Source organism: Aptenodytes patagonicus, chromosome 11 (genome assembly GCF_965638725.1).
Source record: "Aptenodytes patagonicus chromosome 11, bAptPat1.pri.cur, whole genome shotgun sequence".
Taxonomy (NCBI): Eukaryota; Metazoa; Chordata; class Aves; order Sphenisciformes; family Spheniscidae; genus Aptenodytes; species Aptenodytes patagonicus.
The window spans coordinates 15,478,324-15,503,296 of record NC_134959.1 but is presented as its reverse complement, the minus strand read 5'-3'; the positions used below and the strand labels follow the sequence as shown (position 1 = coordinate 15,503,296).

The 24,973-nt window shown below is 41.1% G+C and overlaps 1 protein-coding gene across 12 annotated transcripts; it reads left to right on the top strand.

The window, feature by feature from the left end:
• The first annotated feature begins 1,623 nt into the window (after nucleotides 1-1,623).
• Nucleotides 1,624-24,942, top strand: SIAH1 (siah E3 ubiquitin protein ligase 1). Of its 12 annotated transcripts, none has more exons than XM_076349265.1 (4): nucleotides 18,021-18,209; nucleotides 21,411-21,446; nucleotides 23,513-23,645; nucleotides 24,161-24,942. In XM_076349265.1, exons 1-4 carry the CDS (start codon nucleotides 18,119-18,121, stop codon nucleotides 24,225-24,227), a joined length of 327 nt encoding a protein of 108 aa, XP_076205380.1. In that variant the 5' UTR covers nucleotides 18,021-18,118; the 3' UTR covers nucleotides 24,228-24,942. The 12 variants fall into 12 exon arrangements, with proteins under 12 accessions (XP_076205372.1, XP_076205371.1, XP_076205377.1 ...); XM_076349264.1 differs by having other exon boundaries at nucleotides 21,411-21,773; nucleotides 24,184-24,942; XM_076349263.1 differs by having other exon boundaries at nucleotides 21,411-21,773.
• Nucleotides 24,943-24,973: the final 31 nt, after the last annotated feature.

Genomic DNA, 24,973 nt, shown 5'->3' with positions numbered 1-24,973 from the left:
AGGCTTGTGGGCAAACTTGGAGGCATTTCAGAGGTGACATTAGCAGGAACATGGGAGTGAAGTGGGAGGTTCCTTTGGTGAGGAGAAAAATCCATTAGAAACTAGGCTTAATTACTTTCACTGCTCAAGGAACTAGTTTCTATTCAGTGAAAGGCAAATGCTTAGTAATGCTGACCGACTAGCAACGCATTGATCTGATACAGGACTGTGAGACTCTGTCAACTTGTCTTTTTTTAGCAAGAAGTTAGCGTGTGTTCACAGGATCAAAGCCTTAACCGCAGAGGTATTTTGTAAGAAACCACACAGACTACAGAAACTGATAGTGGTTCTGGTTCTCGTATCTAAAAATACTAACTGCTACTATTAGAGAAGCTTTTTTCCTTGTTGTCTATAGGACACTACCTTTTTTGAAGTTTCCCCTACTGAACAGGTTTCCATATGTTTGAAAATACATCAAATGATTGGCCCTACTCTGTACTAAAATCAAAGGTGGAAAAAACCCCTCTAATATTGATAACATGTTGCTTCAGGATTGTCCCCTTCCTATCCAGGACAAAAATACTTTACTTGATCATAACGTATTTCCTTAAGTATTCAGTAAGTCAACCCAACGATGGGTTGGCAATCATTGCCATGTGTATCACTCCTCATGAATACTTAAAGGAAAAGGCGTAGTAACCACTGCATAGCTACAAGGTGTGCAGGGAAAAATTGTGTGCAGGGAAAAATTATGTGCAAAGAAGTTACACTCCTATAGTTGTCATCCTTTGACAATAAATAGCTGATATTATCTATACTTGGAAGGATTCTTAAGTAGTGGGTTCGGTACATATTGTACTGCATCACTACAGTGACGTATTTTTGAGAAGCTGCCTTAAAACTAATCCTCAAAATCTCTGAATAAGAGCAGACTTGGCAGATTCAACATAAGAACGTTATACAAAAAGAAGTGCTTTCTGGTCATCAAAAGGAATGAGGAGGATATTGAGAACCATCTGGATACCCAATTAAACTAGCCAAGAAAATGCTTCAGTCATTCAAAAATTGAAATAAGATAGCAAATACATGTTTTTAAATATTTTACTGAAAATGAAATCAACAGTGGCTCTCCTCTGGCAAACCTCTGAATAGCTTCAGTAGATGAACAGTGTCCTAATCCAACAAAGCATATGTAAGCACACTAGTAATTACATTAATTTCATCCAGTTTATGTACTGAAAGGTACGTATGTATTTAGGGCATTGCTGGACTGGGGCCTAACCTGAATTACGCAAAGTCTTTGAAGAGGAAGAGACTGGAGGAGGGGTTTGTTGTTAGCAGTCCCTTAAAATCACCGGAATGCTCCTGTGCTGGACGTTACCGGCCTCTGGAAGAAAGGCCGCTCTAAAGGGCTCTTTCATTTTTTAAAATAGAGCTAACGGCCCTTGTGCCAGACCCCAGTTGGGCCTTTGAGGCCTTGACCCCGCAAATGCTGGTGTGCCAAAAAGCTCGCTTTCAGCGCAGGAGTGCTCCCGCTGACCTGGACGGGGCCACCGCCACGACCCACCGGGCGCAGGAAGGCGAGGGCCGGGCCTGGGGCCTCTTCCCTGCCCCAGGACGCGGCGCCGCCCCGGGCTCGCTCGCTCACTGTCGGGGCCGCGGGGGAGCCGGGTGACCCCGGCGGGGCTCGGCGGAGGCACAGGTAAGAGGCGAACTCTCCCCGGACCCGGGAAACGGGTGGAAGCAGGGAGGGGCCTTTGACACGGAGGGGCCCGAAGGCAGCCGGGCGCCAGCCGCGCAGGTCCCCCGCGGAGAGGAGCGGAGCGGGGCAGAGCGGCCTTTGTTTCCCAGCGCCGCCGGCCCGCGCAGCGCCGGGAGCGGGGCAGCCCGGCCCGCGCGCCGCTGCCGGGTGCGCGTGCGCGCTGCCGCCCGCCCGCCTCGGGAGCGCGCCTGGCAGGCAGGAGAGCTCCGCCGCAGCTGGCGCGCCCCCGTGGCGGTGTCTCCTCGGCCGGCAGCGAGAGGCAGGGAGCGCGCGGTCGGTTCGGGCGGTCGGGCCGGGCACTGAGCGTCTCGGCGAGAGCGGCGCAGCCAGTCGCCCCGCAGCCCGCACGATCGGGGGAGCCAGGCCGCCTCAGCGGGGTCCCGCCCAGCCCAGCGCCCACAGGTGAGCGCGCCGCGGAGGGCGGCCGAGCGGCCTCGGAGGGGATGAGAGCGGCTCGCCCGGCGGGGTCCTCTCCCCGCCCGGTCTCTGCGCTGGGCGGGCCGCCCGCCTCCCGCGGGAGACCCCGGCGCGGCCGCGAGTGCGGCGCGGCGGCCGCAGAGGAGAGTCGGGACAAGGCCCCGCCGTGGCCTAAGCGCAGCCCAGGCGTCCGGTTTCCTGCTGGCGGCCGGGGGCCGCCGCCCGCGAGGGGGGCTGAGGCAGCCTGGCCCAAGGGAGGGAGGCGCGGCGGGCCCTTCTCCTCCCCGGCCGGGCCTGCGGGTCCTGAGGGTTGGAGGGAAGCGGCGGCGGGCGGCTCCGAGCCCTTCTGCTGGGCTATTGTGCGGCAGGCTGAGGCGGTGGCCCGGCCCGGCCCGGCTGCTGCGGAGGGCCTGCCGCGCGCGGGCCTGCGCCGCCTCGGCCGCGGGGCTGCCCCTTTGTGGGCTCGGGCTGGGCCTCGCCGCGCGGTGCGCTTTGTGCTCGCGGGAGCGGAGCGGGGCCCGTCGCCGGCTGCCGGCGCGGCGAAGGTCAGCTGGGCCGCGGGGGCGGCCTGCCGCTCCGGGCCTCCAGCGGCGCCCCTCTCTGCGTGCGTCCCGGCGGGCCCAACCGCCGCGGGAAACAGGTTGCCGGAGTAAATGGGCCGCTGGGTTCCCCTCTGTGACATTTCCCGGGAAGGCTGCCGTCTCCCTCTTCTCTAATCCGGTGAGAGCAAAGAGTGGGGGAGATTCTTGCTCATCCCGCGGGTTTCCCTGCGAAATTAAAAGGCTGGAGACCTTCGTTCTTTTCCCTTCTCCACAGTTTTAAACAGACGGGAAACAATAGCGTTTGTAGCAAAAGGCAAAGCATCCTGAGTATTTCTTCGGGAGAAGAACCAAGTTTCTTTTCCTGTGATGAACTGATGGCACTTTTATTATAAGTGCACGTTTCATTTGTAACTGTAAACATACAATATTTCTCTAATAGTCTCTCTTCAGTCTCTATTTCAACCAGTCTGGGTGAATACTACTTTTCCTCTGTAATAAGCGGTTTACTCATATGCTAAATAAATAGATAAAGTGACTTAATTTGTTTAACGTGGCAGATCAGTGGATGTTAGGAAGCTCATAGCTAATTGGACTAGGTCATGAAGGACATGGGATATTCCATGCGCAGGACATAGTTTCAGTTGTCTGTTTATCTCCTTTCTAAACTCTGAGGCTAACACAGTGCATTCCAGAGGGGGAGGAAAAATGGAAGGGACTCTTCTCAACGCTGAGTTATTCAAGCTGGTCTTCAAGAAGATTTGAGATGTTGGAATACAGGTAGACTAATACAGAGGCTTTTAGGATAAAACTTGGATCTCTGGACGAGTCATCTGTTGCAGAAAATAACTCTGGGGAGTAATGTCTAAAGAATAAATCGATTAGTTCTACTTTTATCATTTGTTCTACACTGTAACATTGGTGTAAAAATTGAGTGCTAGAAATGATAATTGCATTAACTTCAGTGGAAACTAATGTTCTTAAAGAGCTTTAGCACTTTTCACAGCAGTGAAAAATTATATAGGGAAGCACAAGGATAAGAGTCATCCATCAGTGGTATAGTTTTAGAAATCTGTTGTGACCCAAGAGTTCTGAAACTGAGGAAACGATGAGCATTTTGGTCCTGAAAGTGCATGTCATGACAAAGTATCTTGTCCATTAATCTACCATTCCTGTTGGTAAGGTTTTAATGCTATAGTCTAATTAGACTGTACTAGAGGAGTTAGCTCAGAAATTCAGTGGCTCCAGCTAAGTAGGTGTGAACTAAGGAAAGTAAATATTTTAAATAACACAAGTACTTTCCGTACTTAGGTTTGAGTACAGTTGTTGCTGTCTGCTTAGTGTGAATTGAGAAAGAGGTAGTGCTCAGATGTCAAAGACACCTGCCTCTGATGTGGAAGAGGGGGGAGCATGAGCATGTTCATGTAAGAAGCAACTCTTTTTGGTCTGAAAACTCAAAGAAATCAAGTAGGACAGTTTAATGAACTCTGGTCTTCACATAAAATGTTCTGGAAGACTATACGTGCAACTCCTATGAGAAACATGTTCTTAATTTTAAGTTAGAATTGCTTTGCTTTGCTTTATTTTTCTGCTTGTAATAGCGTTTGTAGTCTTGTAACTATCAGCTTTAAAAATTGGACTGAGTTTTGCCAAATAGATATCAGTGTGTGTTTTGCTTTAATGGTTGTCTCATTTTCAGGAGCTAAGCTGAACCAGGATAGTCAAGGTAAATCAATGGTATCTGAAATTCTGGACACGTGTAAGGAACTCAGTTCTGCAGTTGTGATTCATGTACCCAGTCTGCAGAAAGCCAAAGTGAAAATTGTGTTTTTTCAGGTAACTGTAGTTACCCGAATCCCTGGTTGGTGCTGTTAAGTGCTACTTGCTGCAGAGAACAGTAGCAGTGAAGTAAGGATGCTGGCAAGCTCTAGTTCATCTTAACCATTGCTTAGGGCCTAAAGCTTAGGATCTTTCCTCTGAGGTTTACAGAGGTTTAAACATCATGAACATCATAGATGCAGGAGATCGGTTTTACTGGATTTTTTTCTTTTTTGTTGCTTTGGTTTTTGAAGGAAAATCAGCATTAAGAAAAATGAAAACTAGTTGTGATTAAAAAAGAATAGTAAGCGATATCCCTTTTAACTCTAACGGAAATACACGACAGGTAGAGACATACTGTTATCTTAATAAAATGTTTTGTTTCATTAATAAGAAAATTTGTTGTAAGCAATTTACTTTTTCAAAGTGTACGTGCCATTCATGTCTTAAATGTACAATGTCATGATAAAAATGCAATTTTGGTGTGTCTTCTGTGCACAGTATCACATCGTGGACTAGAAATGGAGAGATACGTGTAAATACTGTGTTGTTACCATGAGATGTTACTGCAGGTTTACCTGATTTTTTCCTATTAGCACTTAATTGCATGTAACATCTTCCCAAGTCATTGACTTGGGGTTGTTTTATACCATGCTATAGTGTGTTTAGCTCTTAACTATACAAGGTAAAGAAAGAAGACAAAACCTAGCATTAATGCCCCGTTAATACTCTTAAGTTTCAAGCCACACTTCATATATGTGTATATTTTCTAGTTCTAATCTAGACTACATACTATGTTTCTGTAATGCTCAGGACAACTATTTTAAATATGTGTCTGTTTGAGTTAATCTATAAAATGGTGATTCTTTGTGTTATCATAGGAATAACGAGAGATTTGGTTACTAATTCCACAGTACTTTAATCAGATGAAGTGCTCGATAATTGCAGTTAACCAAATGGCGCACTTCTGATTTTGACTTGTTTCTCTTTGTAGAAGCTGAATATGGAATCTGAGGCTGGCTGTGTTTTCAGTGGGGAAGTAAAATATTATTTGAATGGTAAAGACTGTATTTGTCCTTTTGCATCTGGAAATGCATTTTAAAGAATTACTGTGGATATATTCCTATGGGGAAAATGATGTAAAAAGAGCAGCAAATTCATCTACAGACAGTTGTTGTTTTGTTTGCCTTATCTAGAAACGGGTTTGTATCTTTTCTTGTAACAATTGATGACCTTGCTGAGACATGAAGGAAAACAAGGAGTGTGTAGTGATAACTTGTGCTGCTTAAAGAATTAGTCATCAGCTCCTTTAAAGTGAAACAGCAGTTCCTTGAACTTTGGTTTGTGTGGCATGAAGTCTTTAAGTGAATATTTTAAAGTTATTTCCTACGGTACTTGCATATAGTACTAAATGGAGCAAAAATTCATTTAGCCTTTGATGAAAGACCACAGTGGCTTTTTGGTGTTTGTTTTTTTGAATGCTGTCAAGGAGGAGCATTTAAAATGCCATACTTTTTAAGAGTTATTTTCAAATACGTGTTCAGATGAAATATGTCAAAGGAAAACTATATATGATGGAAAACTGTATGTTAAATTTTGCTAATGTACAGATTGTCAAAAGGTTGAAAAGGTTTTAACTGGAGTTAGGAGTATTTTAAAACAATTTAATGTTAAATTAGAGGAGGGAAAGCTTGAAAATAAATTCCTTTACGTAAAAATTGCTAGAGCTAGGTCTAGCTTAGAAATGTAGGTGTATTAAAAGGCTTATCTTTGTTGTTTCTGTTTATTCTGTATTATACAGCTCTTTCATGAGGGAAGGTTCTGTGCCTTCTATATTTTGCAAGGGGATGACAACTGAAATACGAGGTTTCTAAGTTCTGTTTTGTGAATCTTAATACATGTTGCTTTATGCTGAAATGTGATGTAGATACTAACTTGAAGTGGGTTTTAAAAGTTAGTTTTTCCTATGATTTTTCTAAAAGTCCGTTAGCATTATTTCTAAAATATGTGGTTAGTTGCTGTTAACACAACAGTGTTAGGAAAGAAGAAATAATAGAAGATGTAGCACTGCACAAGCTGTAGCACATCCAGGGTACAGTTCTGCAGTAGCCAGTTTCTGATCACGCTGCCAGTGATAACTTGCAGTGTTGCTGTCACCAATGTGAATGTGAAATGGGCTGGTTTTAGTCCCAAGTTTAGTTGAAAACTAATCGCCCGTGAGGAATGGGTAACTATTATCTGGTTCGCTTCCCAGAGTAGCTTGCTGCATGGTAACGTAAGAACCAGCGCTGCTGCAAGAGGTATCATCCTCTGTCATTGTGGGTGAGCTCGGGATCAGTGTAAGTGCGGGCTTTACAGCTAAGAATGGTCTCACCCTCCATTGCCAGCTTGTTTTTGGTGTCTTCCTGGTGTGCCAGTACACTACTCATGTAGTTGTGCAACACTGATCTTGCTGAATACATTACCTTAAAGAAAACTAATGGGTAAAAGGCAGGCAGCACAACCATTCATTTTGGTGGCAGCTTGCTTTTTTTTGTTGTAGAAATGATGATATTGCACTCTGGCATACTCTGTGTGTGTGCCTGGAGTCATGGAGCCTGTATCTGGTGGATTGTTCTTTGTGCTATAGATGAAGTATTTTCTTCAGTTGTTTGTAATGGTATCTGAAAGCTCTTAAGAAATACTGTAACTGAGCAGTTCTTAAAAGTGCTATTAAAATATTTAAGAACCTTAAAACATGTAATGTTGTTACTTTCTCTTTGAAAGATAATGACTATAACTCCATGTATCGGCTTAGAAGCAAGACCTTAATCCTGTCCTCAAATCTGTGAAAATGGACTTTGTGATTTTTTTTTTCCCCTGAAACCTCACTACCTCCTGTCATTTTTTTGACCAGACATAGGACTCAGATTTTGCTACAGTCTTATGATGAGATATTTTAATCTTCTTAAATTACCTAATGTTGTTTTGGAAATCATGTTTGAAACATGCTTCGATACGCATTTGTGTGTTGACACATTGTCCTGGTTTTGGCAGGGATAGAGTTAATTTCCTTCTTAGTAGCTGGTACAGTGCTGTGTTTTGGATTTAGGAGGAGAACAATGTTGATAACACACCGATGGTTTAGTTGTTGCTAAGTGGTGCTTACACTAGTCAAGGACTTTTCAGCTTCCCATGCCCTAGTGACTGAGAAGGCTGGAGGTGCACAAGAAGCTGGGAGGGGGCACAGCCAGGACAGCTGACCCCAACTGGCCAGAGGGACATTCCATACCATGGGACGTCATGCTCAGCATGTAAAGCTGGGGGAAGAAGGAGGAAGGGGGGGACGTTCGGAGTGATGGCATTTGTCTTCCCAAGTCACCGTTACGTGTGATGGAGCCCTGCTTTCCTGGAGATGGCTGAACACCTGCCTGCTGGTGGGAAGTAGGAATTCCTTGTTTTGCTTTGTTTGTGTGCGCGGCTTTTGCTTTATTATTAAACTGTCTTTATCTCAACCCACGAGTTTTCTCACTTTTACTCTTCCGATTCTCTCCCCCATCCCACTGAGAGGAAGTGAGCGAGCGGCTGTGTGGTGCTTAGTTGTCGGCTGAGGTTAAACCACAAAACACATATATAACCCCACTTCAAGGTGTACAGGATAAGCTTCTCACGTTTGACTAAAGCTAGTTTTTAAATTCATGTAAACTTTTTCACTTTTGCCTATGTATGAGCCTTAAGTCTTGTTTCTTTCCTCCTTCTTATGTGCATGTGCAGTTGTCTTCGTGTAAAAGCTGTGCAAATGCTCTGCTCAACTAATCTTTTGATTTCTGAATGACTTTTATTTTGAAATATATATGCACATATATGTGTAATATATAGATAAAATCATTAGAGTCACAAAATGACTTTCATTCACAGGAATTTTCTCCCCTTTTTTGTGCATGAAGGTGTCAATGCAGTTGAGAGTTAATTTGTGTAGGGTTCATCTCTACATGGCCGATATCTGTGTGATTATGCAAGTACATTAAGGATGTAATTTGGAGACTGGTTGCACAGGTGTGACTAGGGAATAATTTGGCTGGCAGATGTTGATGATGTACTATAAAATTTTAGTCTGGCTTTGTGCTAGGTCAAGTATAATCATTAGAAAGGAAACTTTGCAAATAAAAAGTATGCATTCCATAATAGAAGTTGAGATGGACATTATTCTAAAACAGCATCTGTAAAGCAGTAATTTAATTTAAGAGTACTTTTAGGCATATTGAAGCGAGCTGCTGCCCTAAACAGCGTTATTTTAAAATCGTGTTTTCCATTTAAGGAAAAGTTGTTGTTCCTTGTACAATCATAATTCTTCCATGGATGTACAGGTGCTCATCTACTAAAGGAGTTGAGTGTGAGGAAAAAGATTATTTCATGAAGGCTGTTCCTTAACATGCATATGAGGAAGTAGACTTAGGGTTGCCTGTGAAACTTTAAATTTTTTATTTCCTAATTTTTGAATGCTTGATCTTCCAACCTAATCTGTTTTTGTAACACTCCTGTAAAAGAAAAAGGCTAAAAAGTACTGAAGTTTACAGTTACACTCTAGATAGTGAGTCATTGTTAGGATTTGATGTTTGAGATTCAGCACTGCAACATAGACTCAAGTTTTGATTTAACTGCATAACAGGAGAGGACAGTTTTTTGCAGAGAAGGACGTAGTGATAGGTGTTGAATTTAGAAAGTGCTGATAAAGAGAGCATGAAGTAGCAGAAAGGTAGATCTAATCCTGTCATTTCCAAACCATTTATAATATCTTGTGTTTTATTTTCTGATGCAGACTCAGGCCTGACTTTGGAGTGATTATGGTTGAATTTTAATTTTGTATGCCATGAAGCATTTCCCAAGCAATACAAATAAGTGAAATAGTGAGTGCATTTTACTTAGCATTTGAGATATACCTGATCAGAATTCAATGGCAATAAAAGAACATACAATTGTCTTGCCTGAGAGCTTTTTCTGCTGAATTTGAATCACTTGCTTCAAAAGCTGGGTAGTTGGATCTTTACTAAGAAAGCTGAGGGAATTTTTTGGTAATACAAGGATCCCTCTAAAGAAAGGTTACTTTATTTGCTTTCCATAAAATGTCAATATGGGGTTGATGTCTCAGAAGGAGGCCTTCACCTTAGATACAATAGGATTAGTGAGAAGGGTGTTGCCAATGTCTCCCTAATTTGTCTCTTTGGTGTACAAAATATTGGAATGAATAGAGGGCAGTTATCCATATGTGAGCAGGAGTTGGAAAGTAAACAGTGATTGAAGTTTGGCTATTGCTGACTGTAAAAACTGAGATGTTAAATAATTTAACATAGTGTCCTTTAGTGTATAATGATATTTAGTTACTACTAACCTGAAGTAAATTTGAATAGTCTCCTCAGAGGTAATTTAGTATCCTTATCAAGTTAATTCATTCTATTTTGCATTAATGTCTGAGACTTTCAGTTACTTATGGTATTTTAAAACCTGTAAAAGGCAGGGAAGTGCTTGACTGTGGTGACTCAGAAACTTGTGACAGAGCAGCAACTAAACCCAGGTCTCCCATGCCACAGACTACTGCTCTAGTACCGCTAATCCTTTGTTTTGTTTTGTTGTTGTTGTTAAGGTTTCAAGGACTGCTCAATCTTTTCATGTAATATGGTGGTCTGTGGAGTCAGCAGTTCAACCCATTTCTGTTTGCTATGCCTCAGGTTGATAATACTTGCTGGAAGAGTGCTCTTATTTGTGAGATAAAGCCACGTTCTAAAACTGATGTTTTCATGAAAAACAGTAGAGCTGTTGCTCTGTGCAGGGGTGTGATCACAGTAGACTTGTCAGTAGCCAAGTTTGAGAATTTGAGGTACATTGTAATAACGATTTAAAAAAAGATTTTAAAAGGTGGCAGTTGAATCCTTGTGCTACTACACAAATATATACTACAGAAACAGTTGATTCAGAACTGATGAGGGGAAAACTTAAGTCACTTAAGTAAACTGCATTGGTTTTAATGGAGGCACATGTACTTCAAAGAATGGATGCTAGAAACGTAAGACATGTAGAAGATGGGAGTTTAAAGAAATGAAGTGCTGAAAAGTTTGGAACCATCAGAAATGTGAAAATGCCACTGTGTTTTTGCACTTCTTTTACTAAGGTCTTATATTTGTTACAATGTAAATAATTTCAGTGCTCTTTATTTTCTACCCACAGTATATCAACAAAATACAAAAGCCTGTGTTCCATCTTAGATTTCCATAGCTTTCCTTTTTGAATTAGGTATCCATAGTAGGAAAATCTTACTTCCAAAATGTAGAAATGTCCATTTTAAAACTATGGACTTGATCCTTTACATGTAAAATGTTGTGAGTTTTAGTCTCTTTGTGTTGTGTGTGTGATAAAATAAAGACATTATCTGACATTCTTCTAAATGTTCTTGCTTCTGAAGATTAAATATCTGGATTTTAAAAAAAAAAAACAATAACTTGTAAAAACTCTCCCTCAAAATGACTAGAGATTCTATGTAGGTCAGTACTAGAAGTTCTGAAAAATTAGTAATTTCTGATGAGTTAAAAGTTAGGCTTCCAGTGTCACTACTCTGTGCTCTGTGATGCTGGATGTACTTATGTGTAGATTTCATGTTTGACATACCTTGGGCACCAAGATCTGTACTCTGGAATTGGTATCTCAGTTCTCCAAGCCCTCCCCTACGTGTTCGCCCTCCACAGGTCAGATTGCCGTTCTTCACAGGGCTCCACTGTGATCAGGACTGCATACAGGAATACAGAACAAATTAAGGATCGCAAGAATAAATTATTATTTAAGATGGAAATATGTATGAACCTAAGCAATGCACAAGACGGAGAGATCTTTATAAACATAGTCAAGGTATGTAATCCTGTCCTGACTCCTCCTACAGAGCGGCTTTCTGTGTCATGATCAGTCTCTCTTACATGCCAGCTCCTCCTCAATCAGGTCTGGTTATTTTGACGGTCTGCTCCCTAGTACTATTTAGTTATGCAGGAAAAACATTGCGTATAAAATAGGTCTTGAATTTGAATTGGAATGGTTATCGCAGAAAGACTTTGTATGTGAAGACGCATCAAAGTACAGGTACTTCTTTTAGTTTAGCTGTATTGAATTAAGGTAGGCACTTCCATGCCACACCCTCTTCCCTGTGTCTGCCACAGACACAGGAATGGTGATGCAATATTGCATGGCAATTACAGTATGCAGTGAAGAATATATTTTTTTTGCAAAATCAGACTGAGGAAAGAAACACAGCCCCCAAATTGTCACACTTGGTAGGATTTGCTGTTAACATTTACAGAGGGTGGGGTTTTTTTTTTCTTTTTTTTTTTAACTAATAGAGTGTAATTGTATACAGAGCCCATCTATGATATCTTGTAGAACAGAATTAAGTGCTTCCTGCTTTAGATACTTCTGGATGGTAGTATATGTTACAGCATGAAAAATAACTTGCTTTTTTTTTTTCTGGTGCTGTTACTAATTCACTTTGTAGCTGATCCTCCTGTATGCCTGCTTTACTTTTTATTGCAACGTGCTATGTCTGGAACTTTTTAAGAGGTAACTGTCTACCTGTGTTTATAGAAATTACTGGACTGAATTATTGTTGGAAGATGATCCCGATGCAGCTCAGTTCAGTGTGCTCTGTGCACAGTGAAAGGAAATGAGATATTACTAAAAAATAAAATAAAAGCTGTTTTCCCTGTTATTTATTGTTTGCATAGAGATGTCTGTATTTTCATATGAAGTTTCTCTTTATTTTGTTAGATTCTGTGGTTTCTGCCATCTGTATTTTCAAAGTTAGTTTTACTGCGCTCAAACTATGGCAGGCTGGAGAAAGGCATGTTCAGTTTGGTATCTGAGAAGGTTAGTGTGGGACAGCTGCTGTTCTGAGTTCATACCACAGTTTATCATGCTATAGGTTCCATGTGTGGGCGTGCTAAGAGGTTCAGGTGTCCTATGTCAAGGAAGGCTCTGGCCATTGACTGACTACCGATATTGGCACTGAGGATACAGAGCTAGTGAACGGAGAAAAGAGAAGGCTTTTGTCACAGAGCACCACTTCAGGTACAGTGCAAGAGTGTGCAGTATACAGCTTTGAGCAGTATTTCTGTATCACTGTCTTCATGCCGCTGTAGTAGGTGGGATTCGGCAGTGTCAGTGAGATAAGTTATTTGCTTGTTTTTAAAAAGGAAAAATATGGTAAAGTCCAATTTGGAAGTGGTCTGTGATCTTTTTAATGCAAGTATTTGGTTTTGATTTGTATTTAAAGAATTATTCTTTTTCTCTGTATTTTTGTTTAACTATATATAATGGAAAAGGTTGTTTCACTAGCTAGTTTGTGGCTTAACTTTCTTTTATTACAATAGATTACCAAATATCAGTAATTTTTGCTATTGTTGCTTATACCAGTTTATTTAATGCATTGCTGCATTTTCTTTTTCTACGGTGGCATTTGAGAAATTGTTTTTAGTATAGCTTGAATTTTCAGGAATTTCCTTTATAGTTCCCCTAGCTTTTGCTTTCTGTCCTGCTTCCTCTCCTTCCAAGCTCAAAAGATGGGGGAAACATCCTATTTTGCTTTATAATTTGTTGATGGTCTGAATTTACAAAGAAACCTGTTTTCTTCTTTAATGCTCCATGTAATTATAAGACGTGAAAGCTGGGATGTTCTCTGATTTTATAGTACAGAGTGAGTGGTCCAAACTCAGGTTTTTGCTATTGATCAGAGATTTCTAGTTTTCATTCTAGAATGAAATTTGGGGGTTTATCAGTTAGTTGTTTTTTCTCTGAACTTTGTTCCTCAGCTTGTCTTTCTTTGCAAGACTGGAGTATCATAGCAGTATAGCCTCCGATATTCCATGCTAACTTGGATCTTGATTCTCTAGAATATGGAAAATTCTGGTTGGCTAGTGTACGGGTTATTCACTTTTGTAAATTGATGAAGTTCTTTATTGCATTTAAAAATGAATACTATAGTTATGGTAGTAGTTGCTTACTAATATGATTTTTATGTGGTTGTTCTATATCTTCTATAGGACACTGTTCCTGCTTAATTTTACATTATAAAGTTGTTGGAAGGAAAATCTTTGATAGCTAGAAAAAACACCTCCTGGGATGATGTTTAGTATGCCAGCATAGATAGGCAGAAGAAATAGTTAATGATAGTGATGAAGCAGAAGTCAAACAGCACTAGTCAAGGCTCAAGTTTTTGTATTGGATTAGAAACAGGTCACTATAATTTGATGGGCGTAATAATACTGTATGTGTTTACATAGTGCTGTTTGTATCTGCATCTGCCAGATAGTATGTGTTGAATTTGGAGAAGATCTGGATTGCCCACTAGCGATGACTCAATTGGTGATCACATTGTATACAAGAGAACATATGTGATAGCATCAAAAAAATTGAACGTTAAGGTCTGGTGGTTCACTACAGAGGTAGCCACGAAGAGGATGACTGATTCCATGATTATATAAATCCATTGGGATTTCCTTTCCTGATGATTGGAAAGAGGGGTTGGTAGGGAGTGTCTTGAGGTGCAAGAAAAAAAACTACCTGCAATTTCAGGCAGGCTGGGTCACTACAAGGTAGTGGAAATTGTTGTAATTTTGTATGAAAAGGAGATGAACTGGACAGATAACATTTTGGAAAAGGAAATCATCATGAGACTTGCCTCAATTTTGTAAAATTTTTTTGTCTTGTTTTATAATATTCTGTTACATTGGATTGCTCTGGCTTTTGGTTATTATGCGGGAAAAGAGAAGCCCTGAGGTGTCTGAAATAACAAATAGCATGTAGTTAAGGGCACTAAAGAAAACAGTGTCTGGAAGGGTTGAAAAAAATTAGTAACTCATGAATCAAAAACAGAGTGTATAGAGACTAAATTGTATTATGTAGTTGATTAATAATTTATGTCATGAACCGTCTTCTAAAAATTTTGAAGTAGGCCAGTAGGTACAGAGGCTGTGTATAAGCAGGGATGTACATTTCTGTGTCCAATGTTGACAGATTTGCAGGAGCAGGCATGCATTTGATATTAACCATGCCAGGCCCTTGTGATCTAGCATCTCCCAAGAGCTGTGAGAGGTAAATTGATAGACTTCAAAATGGAAGAACCTCGGGCCCTAAAATGTCCTTTAAAATTTAAATAGAAATTAAAAATATTATTTTTTAAAAACTATTCACAAGCTATTCTCTGAGACACTTGTGCATAATACACTCAATGTTTTATGTGTTCAATTGCTGAAGTGTGGTTTTGGTGATGGTGAGGGCAATATATAATATTTTCACTAGAGCCTGCTAAAACCTTTTTCCCTTCTGTTTTACTGTACATTGATGATTATGAGTGGGAAAGGTAGATTCCTTGGAAAACTATTTTCAGAAATAGTAAGTACATGTAGTTGAAAAGCTGGCTTTTCCGTAGTGCTATAGATGTTGTCCTCAGCAGTTTAAGACTTTTCATAATTGAGCAGCTATGGTACAACAATATGGTATCCTAAGAATTTTTAATATAAAATTAAACTAATGCTACTTTAAAAATTGCGAAAAAGTTCTCTACTTAAAATACACTGGTGCCCCTTTTTAATGGGAACAAAGTGTGCTTTTTAATTACCTTCATTCTCAGGATAATACTCACTTGGGACTTCCGTATCAGTAACACTTGCAGTTTCTTGGGTATGAGATGATGTGCTTTGTGTATACTGGGATATGTGTACACCCCCCCCGCCCTTCTTGTTTCTAAATATACACACACTTCTTTTTTCTGTTGCATTCATGAAACCTTCCTTCTGCCGCCAAAGAAATACTGGTGACTTTAATCCTTTCAATTTATTGTTTATAATATTTTACAAAATATTGATTGTTTATAATATTTTACAGACGTTATCAATATTGAATTGTACAAATATCTGATGATATTGTACATGTATCTTCTTTTAAGTTCTTATTTACACCTGTTTAATGAGTATTTTCAGCAGTTGGTTTAGCTTTTGGGTTTTGACATTCTTTGGCTTGTATCGCGTCTTGAAAAAAGTAACCCGTCAGTGTTTTTCACAACTTCGAACACTGTCATGAAATGTTCTCGTTTCCAGCGCTCTGTAACAGGGTATTGTTTTTTAAAAAAAGTCTCATTTTCAAATACGGTTGTACAGTTGAAAAAGTTGAAAGATTCTGTATTACTTTGTTGATGGCTGTAATGCATTAAGAATGCATTTTGAATGGAAGTCTCTGAATTCAATTAGTTCTGAAATGTGATTGAAAAAAGATTTTATTGCATCACATAGAAATTTGTGATAAGGCATTTTTTTCTGTCCTTGCATCACTCTTCAGCATTATGTAGTGAGATTTTTTTTTCCCCTTCCAGCCATTAAGATGACTATACAGAAGTTTTGTAGTTTTTTTCCCAAAACTAATATTCAGTTACCCTCTCAAAAGCAAATTAAAATGTTAAACCCAAGTCTAATCTATTTGGTATGAGTAAAGATTTTGGAGAAGCAGATGGTGTTAACTTGAATTTGTCAAAGGTGCCCCGTATTTTGGTGAAATGCAGGAGATGTGATTTCTAGAATGGTGTCTGAAGCTAACACCTTTGAAAGATGAGAAGCTAAAAGGGTATCAATCTATTCCCCATATACTGTTGTTAATTCCGTGGCACGTGAGGTACGTCATCTTTTTGAACTTCTCTTGAAACTGCTTTCCTTATGTCTGCACCTCAGCCGAGCTTTTTAAACAGTGAATTGATTGCACCTTCCCATTCTCACTGTAATTTTTTTTTACCCATTGGGGTTTCAAGAGCTTTCTCTCTTCAGGCATTGCACATTATATCACAGGGTAGCAAAGAGCTTGCAGCATTAGCTAACCTGTCGAAGGGCTCGTGGTTTTGTTTTGGGGACAGCTGCTTTGCTGCCGGAGAGAAAGCCTAGGGCATGTTTTGGACACTTCAGAACACGCTCTTAGTTTCTCGAAAGCCATTTCTGTGCTGGTTTTCTTCAGCTTTTCTGTTTTGCTTGAAAACTTTCTTGACTCTTAACTGGTGGGGATGTTGTATATTGCACATTTGGGGGTGAAGCTGAAGCATACCTTGTATCGAGTTAGTCGTGTTTGTTAATAGTAAATGGGGGTTATTTGCACGCCTTGTAGTGCTGATACAAGCTTCCACGGTCTTCCTTGAACAGGACTTGTATTTCAAATAGTAGGAAAGCATTTTTAAAGGTAATTTTCTTTACTCAGGTCCTGTAGCCTTACTTCTTGTCCGACCAAAACAATTTATTGCAGTGTGTTCTTCTGTTGCTTCCACTGAAATTTGCACTTCCATGATCTTATCATCATTACATCTGTATTCCATAATGCCTAAGCTTTTCTGAGCCCAGCATGTGCATCATGCAAGCGTGTTGACTTGGTTTCCAACTCCTTTATCCTTGAACTGTTCTAATTTTTTTAGTAGTCCGTGTGGATATTCAGATATGCCACATTGTTCCAAATCTGTTGGTCTTTTCTTTTCCTTGAGATTATTATGCTTTTGCTTATTGAATAATCTTTATACAAATGGAGAAGATCCTGTTGAATGGGTACTTTATAGCGCCACAGTGGAAAATGCTGATTTGAGCAGTATCCTTGAAATAGCAGGAACAGGAAGTGAAATTCGTGTATTAGAAGAGTTTTGAATGCAATCTATAGCTTTTAAAAACAGTTATTTAGGGAAGATGATCAGATCCGTCAGTCTGCAAGTGCCTGGAAAAGAACTAGTTGTGACACGCGTAAAGCACATACTGTTGTTGTTCCACATGACCCTGAGGTGGCACGTAAAGGGAGCTGTATGGACGAGTGTGCACGCTTCCGTATGAGCGTGAGAGCAATGGAGGCGATGTGTTTTACGGCCGGAACGCGCTCTTTGGGATGGCTGTTCTGGGGGAGAGGCGCTGTCAGTCGGAAGGGATCAGTTCCCCCGGCTCCGCGGCCGGCTGAGCCCCTGGCGGCGGCGCGGCCGGGGCGGGGTCCCCGTTCTGCGGGCGGTGTGGGGCCGGGCCGGGCCGGGCCGGGCCGGCCCTCCCCTCCCCTCGAGTGCGGATGGCCGCCTGGGGCCGCCGCGCCCGAGCGGGGCCGCCGCGCCCTCCCCTGCGCGGCCCCGGGCGGCGGCGGGGCGGGGCTTGCGCCGGGCCGGGAGCGGGGCCCAGCCCGGGGCAGCCAATGGCTCGGCCGCCTCGCGCCGGGCCGGGCCGGGCCGCGCCGCCTCAGCCGCTGGCCGGCGGCCGGGCGCGGGGCAGCGCCGGCGGGGAGGAGCCAGCCCGGCGCGGCGGGGGAAGTTTGGGGAACCATTTTGGGGCGCCGGGCCGGAGCGTGAGTGTAGCCGGTGGATGCGGAGTGTGCGCGGCCGTAAATGGGGGTCGGGCTCGAAGCGGTAACAACAACGCGCGGAGCGGCGCGGCGTCCGGCTGGGGAGCGCGGGGGCGTTCGCCGGGGGCAGCGCCCGGCCTACGGCCCCCAGCCGCCCCGCGTCCTCCGGGCTGCCCGCGCCCGGGGAGGGGGGGGGCCGCTGCCCCGAGCCCGTCTCTTCCGCGCGGACACGCGATGAGCTCCTTCGCTCCCCATGACGGGGAGATCTGCCTCCAGCCTTCTGTATTCGTGGAAGGGAGTCTTGTGTGCGTGCTTGCCGGGAAGTAAAACCAGCAAGGGGAAAGGTAGTGACTTTTAAATTGCGTGCTGCGCAGTATTTTAAGCTGGTTTTGTAGGAGCTGTGAAATCGTGTCTCTCGGAGATCTCGATAGCGTGTGTGTTTCACCCTTCCCCAGAGCGGTGTTGAGAATAGTTTCATCAACAGGTCGGTGCGTTCTGATGTCATCAAGGACAGAGTTTTTCTCGATCTGGAGCTAGGAAATCTTAAAATACATTTGTCCTTCTTCACTCGTTCTGTTGGTTTAAAAGCTTTAAAATTTGTACAATCTTTTGAATAATTTGTGTTGTAGGAACGAATACTTTTGAAGATGACACCTAGTGTGCCTTAGTTTGTCACTGTTGCTTAGAGACTATTCCCACTGTGTGCCAACAAAGATAACATAATAACAAATACTGCATAATAGGGGTTTTTACCCGTAGTAAAGTTTTCGTAACTAAAAATATCTTTAAACTTTATTTCCAGTTCTGTAGTTGTTTTTACTTGGTTTGTAATTGTATGTTTTTGATAGTTTGGTGGGTTAAATGTATTGCACTGTTAACACTTTTACTTGTGATTAACTTGTAGTTTTTAAGATAGCTATAAAAAATGAACTTCTCTGACTTTTCCATCATGATGTATTATTCATCTCTGTGTTAACAAGAGTGATGAAAATGAAGGCTTTGGGCAAGTTTAGGCTTGGTAAATTACGGTTTATAGCTTTATCCAGTTTATTCCTTGCGTGCTAATCTCAATGGTCTGGTTCACAGATTCCTGCTCATTTTCATTCCCTGCTCATTTGGATGGTCCTCGGTTGTGGAAGGTGTGTGTGAAGGCTGGTCACATACAGAAACGGTGATAAAACAGGGCTGTACAGTTCTTTTCTCTAGTACTTCCGTAGCTTAGAAAGCTTAAGTGGGAAGTACACCTGTGCATAAGGTCTTTTGCAAAGTTTGTAGGTTGCTTAATTTAACTGTTGAACGGGCTCTGAGAGGTGTAATTAAAGAAACCAGAGCTCACCCAGCTCGTCAGACTGCCTAGGGAACTGGTCTAACGCAGTGGTTTTCACCAGTGTTATCTGTGGGTTACTGGGGATCCCTGGATCAGGACGTATAGGTTCAGGTAAGATGAAGCACACGCAAACTTTTCTGAAATGCGTGTGTTTACAATATTTGAAGGGAAACACTTTTAGAATTTTGCATGTGATTTCAAAGCTCTTCCCAAGCGAACAGCATGATCAGAATTTGTTCTCCCGTGTACAATTATTCTCTGCGTATAATTTGTTCTAGAGTGTAGAACTGCAGGGTGCCATCAGGAGCCTCCCACCTGCGGGTGTTGGGGAAGAATAGCAGCAGTGCTCAGTTGTCACAGATGCCTTATCATTTGAATCTCCTCACAACAAGCTGGAGTGGCAGAAGATATTTGATGTGTCACAGATATCTTAAACTTTTCATCTAGGCTGGAATGCCTTACAGTAGGAAAATAAGGCCAAAAGATACAAACATTCCTGTCGTATCTCTACAGTATCAGTTAAGGCCCAGCATTGAAAACCAGTGTATGGGTTTTTTTCTGAAGATGGGAACTGGATGTTTCTAGTTCAACAAACCTGAGATACGAAGGAAGAGACCTTGGAGGGGTGAGATGATGCTGTTACTGGGCATGTGACACTCATAAAACCAGTGACTGAACACCGAATCTTAGACACTCGTGTTTTTCTAGCTCTGGACTGGGGAGAGGTGCTTCTGTAGGAGAATTGAAATTGCCTGTCTGTGATTACTTCTTGAATATCAAGGGAGAAGTTATTTTGCGTGTTGGAATCTCTTAGGTCCTTCGCTTCGTGCCCTGAACAGTGCATGTCTTGCAAAAGCATGTACAGTATGCTGCTTTGAGGTATCTAGTCCAAGTATGAGTAAGTTTGTGGGTGAAATGATGCTAAATATGAGAAGCTTGCCTATTGCCTAATATTCCCATGTCAAACAGCAAGGAGATTAAAGATGAGGTTTATTTTGAGAGCTTTTATACATATGTGACAGATACAGAGCTAGTGTACTTGGAGAGAAGAACTTCAGGTGGTTGAGAATTTTACTGTGTAACGGAAGCCAATTTTGGATAGCATTTTACTTAACTTTCCTTAAGCTACAAAGGTAAGGTTTATTTTTTCAAAATGGAGCGTTTATTTTTTCTGGTAGTACTAGTAATTCCTTTTGCACAAGGAGGAGTAGAGTTAGGGGGTGCAGGAGAAAGTGTAGCATCCGTAATGTGGTAAGAAATATGGTACTTTCATCGCATTTGTTGAATGCTTGAGCAAGCTGTTTGGTCGGACAGCTGTTAACTTTTGTCTGGGGACATTTGAAAGAATAGAACTTCAGTGAAAACACCACTGAATGTAAAACTTCATCAACAGTGCCTTTTCAAGTTACTGGAAGTGTTTGAGTACTTATATGTTAAAATTAATTCTCAAATTTAATCTTTTGGATTTCTTGTCTTATTTGGGAAATTCAATAAAATGATTGCTTTGTTTTTCTTTTCTGGTATCTTCACAAATGGCTTAGTTCAGGACGCTGGAGCAATGGATGCGCTTTACAAGCTATGGGACTTAGTAACAGAGTAGTGAAAATGAAGAGTCACTGTGCTATCCTGGGAAAAGAGCAGTGTAGTAATCTTCTTAGCTATGCTGTTCCTTGTTTTTTTTTTTTTAAAATTTACAGTAAACATGATTACTGAGAAGGTCATATCCGGAAATTCATTTTTTCATTAAAAACGGCTAGTTTCTTAGCTCACTAAATACACAGCAACTTAAAATTCAGCCTTAGAATTGTTCCATAGCGCTCCTAGTTGTTACATGCAAGTGAGCTGGGTGGAGTATTCCATAAATGCAATATTAAAAAAAAACCAAAACAAAACCCAACAACAAACTTTGAGGAGTTCAGTTACATTTTTAGCATCTCTTTACTCGTCTCCTTTGCAGCTTCCAGTAGGTAAATTCTGCTTCAGAATAATTAGCAGAACTTCTTCACTCATTAAATTTGCATGTCATACAAGTGTCCGTATTGTATGCAGCACAATTGATACTCTACACATAGTGTATCCAGTTTGCATTACATGGGTTTTTTTGCTTTCATTTGTATCGATTTTCTTTTGAAGCTTCTTTGTAAATCAATAAATACTGTATGCAGAGGAAAAGAAAATGTGTTTAGATACTCATTCTTTTTTCTCTCTTCTGTTACAGAAATGAGCCGTCAGACTGCTACAGCACTACCTACAGGTACCTCAAAGTGTACGCCATCACAGCGGGTGCCTGCCCTGACTGGCACTACAGCTTCCAATAATGACTTGGCTAGTCTCTTTGAGTGTCCTGTGTGTTTTGACTATGTGCTGCCACCAATTCTTCAGTGTCAGAGTGGCCATCTTGTTTGCAGCAACTGTCGCCCCAAACTTACGTGCTGTCCAACCTGCCGAGGCCCGCTGGGCTCCATTCGTAACCTGGCTATGGAGAAAGTTGCCAATTCTGTACTATTCCCGTGTAAATATGCCTCTTCCGGATGTGAGATAACTCTGCCACACACAGAAAAAGCAGAACATGAGGAGCTGTGTGAGTTTAGGCCTTATTCCTGTCCATGTCCCGGTGCTTCATGTAAATGGCAAGGTTCTCTGGATGCTGTAATGCCACATCTGATGCATCAACATAAGTCAATTACAACACTTCAGGGAGAAGATATAGTGTTCCTTGCTACAGACATTAATCTTCCTGGTGCTGTTGACTGGGTTATGATGCAGTCTTGTTTTGGCTTTCATTTCATGTTAGTATTGGAGAAACAGGAAAAATATGATGGTCACCAGCAGTTCTTTGCAATTGTACAGCTGATAGGAACACGCAAGCAAGCAGAAAACTTTGCTTATCGACTTGAGTTAAATGGTCATAGGCGGCGATTGACTTGGGAAGCAACTCCTCGATCTATCCATGAGGGAATTGCAACAGCCATTATGAATAGTGACTGTCTAGTCTTTGACACCAGCATTGCACAGCTCTTTGCAGAAAATGGCAATTTAGGCATCAATGTAACTATATCCATGTGTTGAAATGGCAATCAAACCTCTTCAGGCCAGTGTTTAAAACCGTTGCATTTAATTTAGCAGAAACTAGGGTAACCATCTTTGACTGTCAGACAAATTATTTGGTAGATGGAGGGTAGACATATATGAAGGGAAACAAAAGGAAAGGCTGTTAAATTACAGGAAGCAGTTGCATGTAGTAACACTAATATATTTAAAATAAGTCAACAGTAAACCACTGAAAATATATATACACCCAAAATGGGCATCTTTTGTATTAAGAATTGATTCTACAGGAAATGTTGTAAAATAATTCTAAAAACTTGTTTGTAGATTGATCGTACTGTTGAAAAGGATACTGTTTCGTGTTTTTGTTTGTGTTTTTTTTCCTCCCCCTTTGACTGACAAGCCATGTGGAGCGGCCTGGTCTCTGGCCGCTGCTTCCCCTCCTCCCCCCCACCCCCCCTTTGTAAGTCACTACATAGTATTGCTGCTGTTTGTGTATATTTTTTGTGTATTTGCTAATTTTTATTAACTTCTAGTTTTTCATTAAATAAATATGACTTTCTTTTCTGTAATTCAGGTTTTTCTCTTTTTTTGTATCTTTTTAAAATTAATTACAGGTGTCATCTTTTGATATGCATAATTGCTATGGTAAAACTTATATTTCTGTATGTTTGGTAAATTTTGTCTCTTTCCAGTAGTCAATTCATTGGTGATACTGTTCTTAATTGAGCTATTTTGTGAATGTACTGAACTCGAAAGGAGTAATTATGTTCAAAGATGTATCAGGAAAGAAAGCTCCTTTAAAAACAGGTCTAGATGTTGTTGTACTTTGAGTTACCTTCTAACAAAAATGAACAATTATTAAGAATTTTCCAAATTAAAACAATAATTCACGTTTCAAATTTAGAGACGCTTAGAAACTTGATTGCATCCTTGTATTTGTTGGTTTTTCAGGACAAAGAAGGTATTGTCTTACACAGTATTTGTAATTATAAAACCAGACCATTTGTTTTAAAAAAAAACAAACAAAAAAAGGCAGTCAGAATGAGATGTTTTCAGTCTTTTTATATTTGTCATTAAAAGAATACCTGGCAAATTAAAAAAAACAACTTTTGCTTTTTGCTTTAGCTCAAAGTTTGACACATTGATACTCTCGCTCAGTTTCTCGTCTTCATTGTCTTTTGGTTGTTACTAAAGCAACTGTCTTGAACTGATTTTTGTATATCATTTTAGTGACATGATACGTGTTACAATGCAAATAATCTCTTACAGGTGTGATTCGCCAGCCACGAAGGCTTTTGAAGGATATTGGGCCTTATGCAGACTGTCTATATGTGACAAATTTAACCATGAATGTATATGGTGTTTGTGTTACAAAAGAGAGAGAGAGACAGAAAAGAGTAAGGTGAGAAGCCGTTTCTTCTCAAGCTATTTGAAAGAAATCTTTGTTGAACCTAGTCGTAGTGGGCATCTGTTTGGAGAGGTAGCCTGGCTATTAACTACTTCTGTAACACATTAAAATACAGTTTATTTACTGTGCACTGTCTTAACTTTCTTATCGGAAGTTGATCTACTAAGACAACTCTTGTTTTTATTATTTTGAGGCATGATGAGGTAAGTAGCTCTACAGGTAAGGAACATAAAATCCATCAGGTTGGATTAATAAAGTACTACAGAAGTAGCTGGCTTCATGTAGTGAAAGTAAAAAGCTTCACTTCCTGAAATTTGATAATTAGGCTGTTCAAACTGTGCACAGATTTCATTTAAAAGATGTACTGGTACCTTGTGACAGTAGATAAACGCTTCAAAAAAATCCCGCAATCTAGCGTTTTTTCTTTATGAATATACAACTGATTGTTTGCAGTCTTCTAAATTCAGTAATGATTCTCACCTAATTAAGCTTGTCTACATTTACCTCAGGTTTGTCTTCTGGTCTTTGACAGGAACTTGGCTAAATACTTCAAATGTTTTTAGAGGAATACACTGACTCACCAGCTCACTTGCGCACTCGTGACTGGCTGGCTTGGACTGAAATTTGCCTGCCAAGGTTATCTGATTTCCAGCTCTCCAGTTTTGTTAAGAAAATCTAGCTAAGAACCTGTAAGAACTCTCAGCAGTCTGATACTTACAATTAGGGAGTAACAGGGCTGCGCAAGCGCACAAGTTGCGTAAGACTCTTCTCTGCTGCTGCTTGTACTTGGAATGGTTCGACTTGTGTCCCCAAAAGAACTGTGAATCTTAAAACCTTGTTGCGCTGCTCTGCAGTGATTTTATTTAGGCTAGAATGAGCTGAAGATCAAGACTATGCTTTTGAAGGGGACTTTGAAAATTGCATTTGTAATGAGCTTTAGAAGCTAACTGGTATGGTCAGACAGTTCTTTTATGTTTTACAGATGACAAGTGCTATAGCATAACTAACGTATGCTGACTTACTGTAATGTAAACTGGTCTTACTCCATTTGGTGTTGAAAAAAAGAAAATCTGTATAAAACATTTGACGACCACCATCAGAGGGAGTGATTAAACAAATTATACTTAGGCCCAGATCCTCAGAAGTATTAGAAGCCTAATTCAGTGGATGTCCTCTAAAGAGTTTGAGGATCTGGTAAGTCAACTACACTCTGTTATATATGAAAAAAGAAAACGTACTAGAAATCTGTACAGTTCACTACCTTATCTAAAATAAACGGTGTATTAAAGCCTGGCATTGTCTTAACATTAGCCATTTATTTA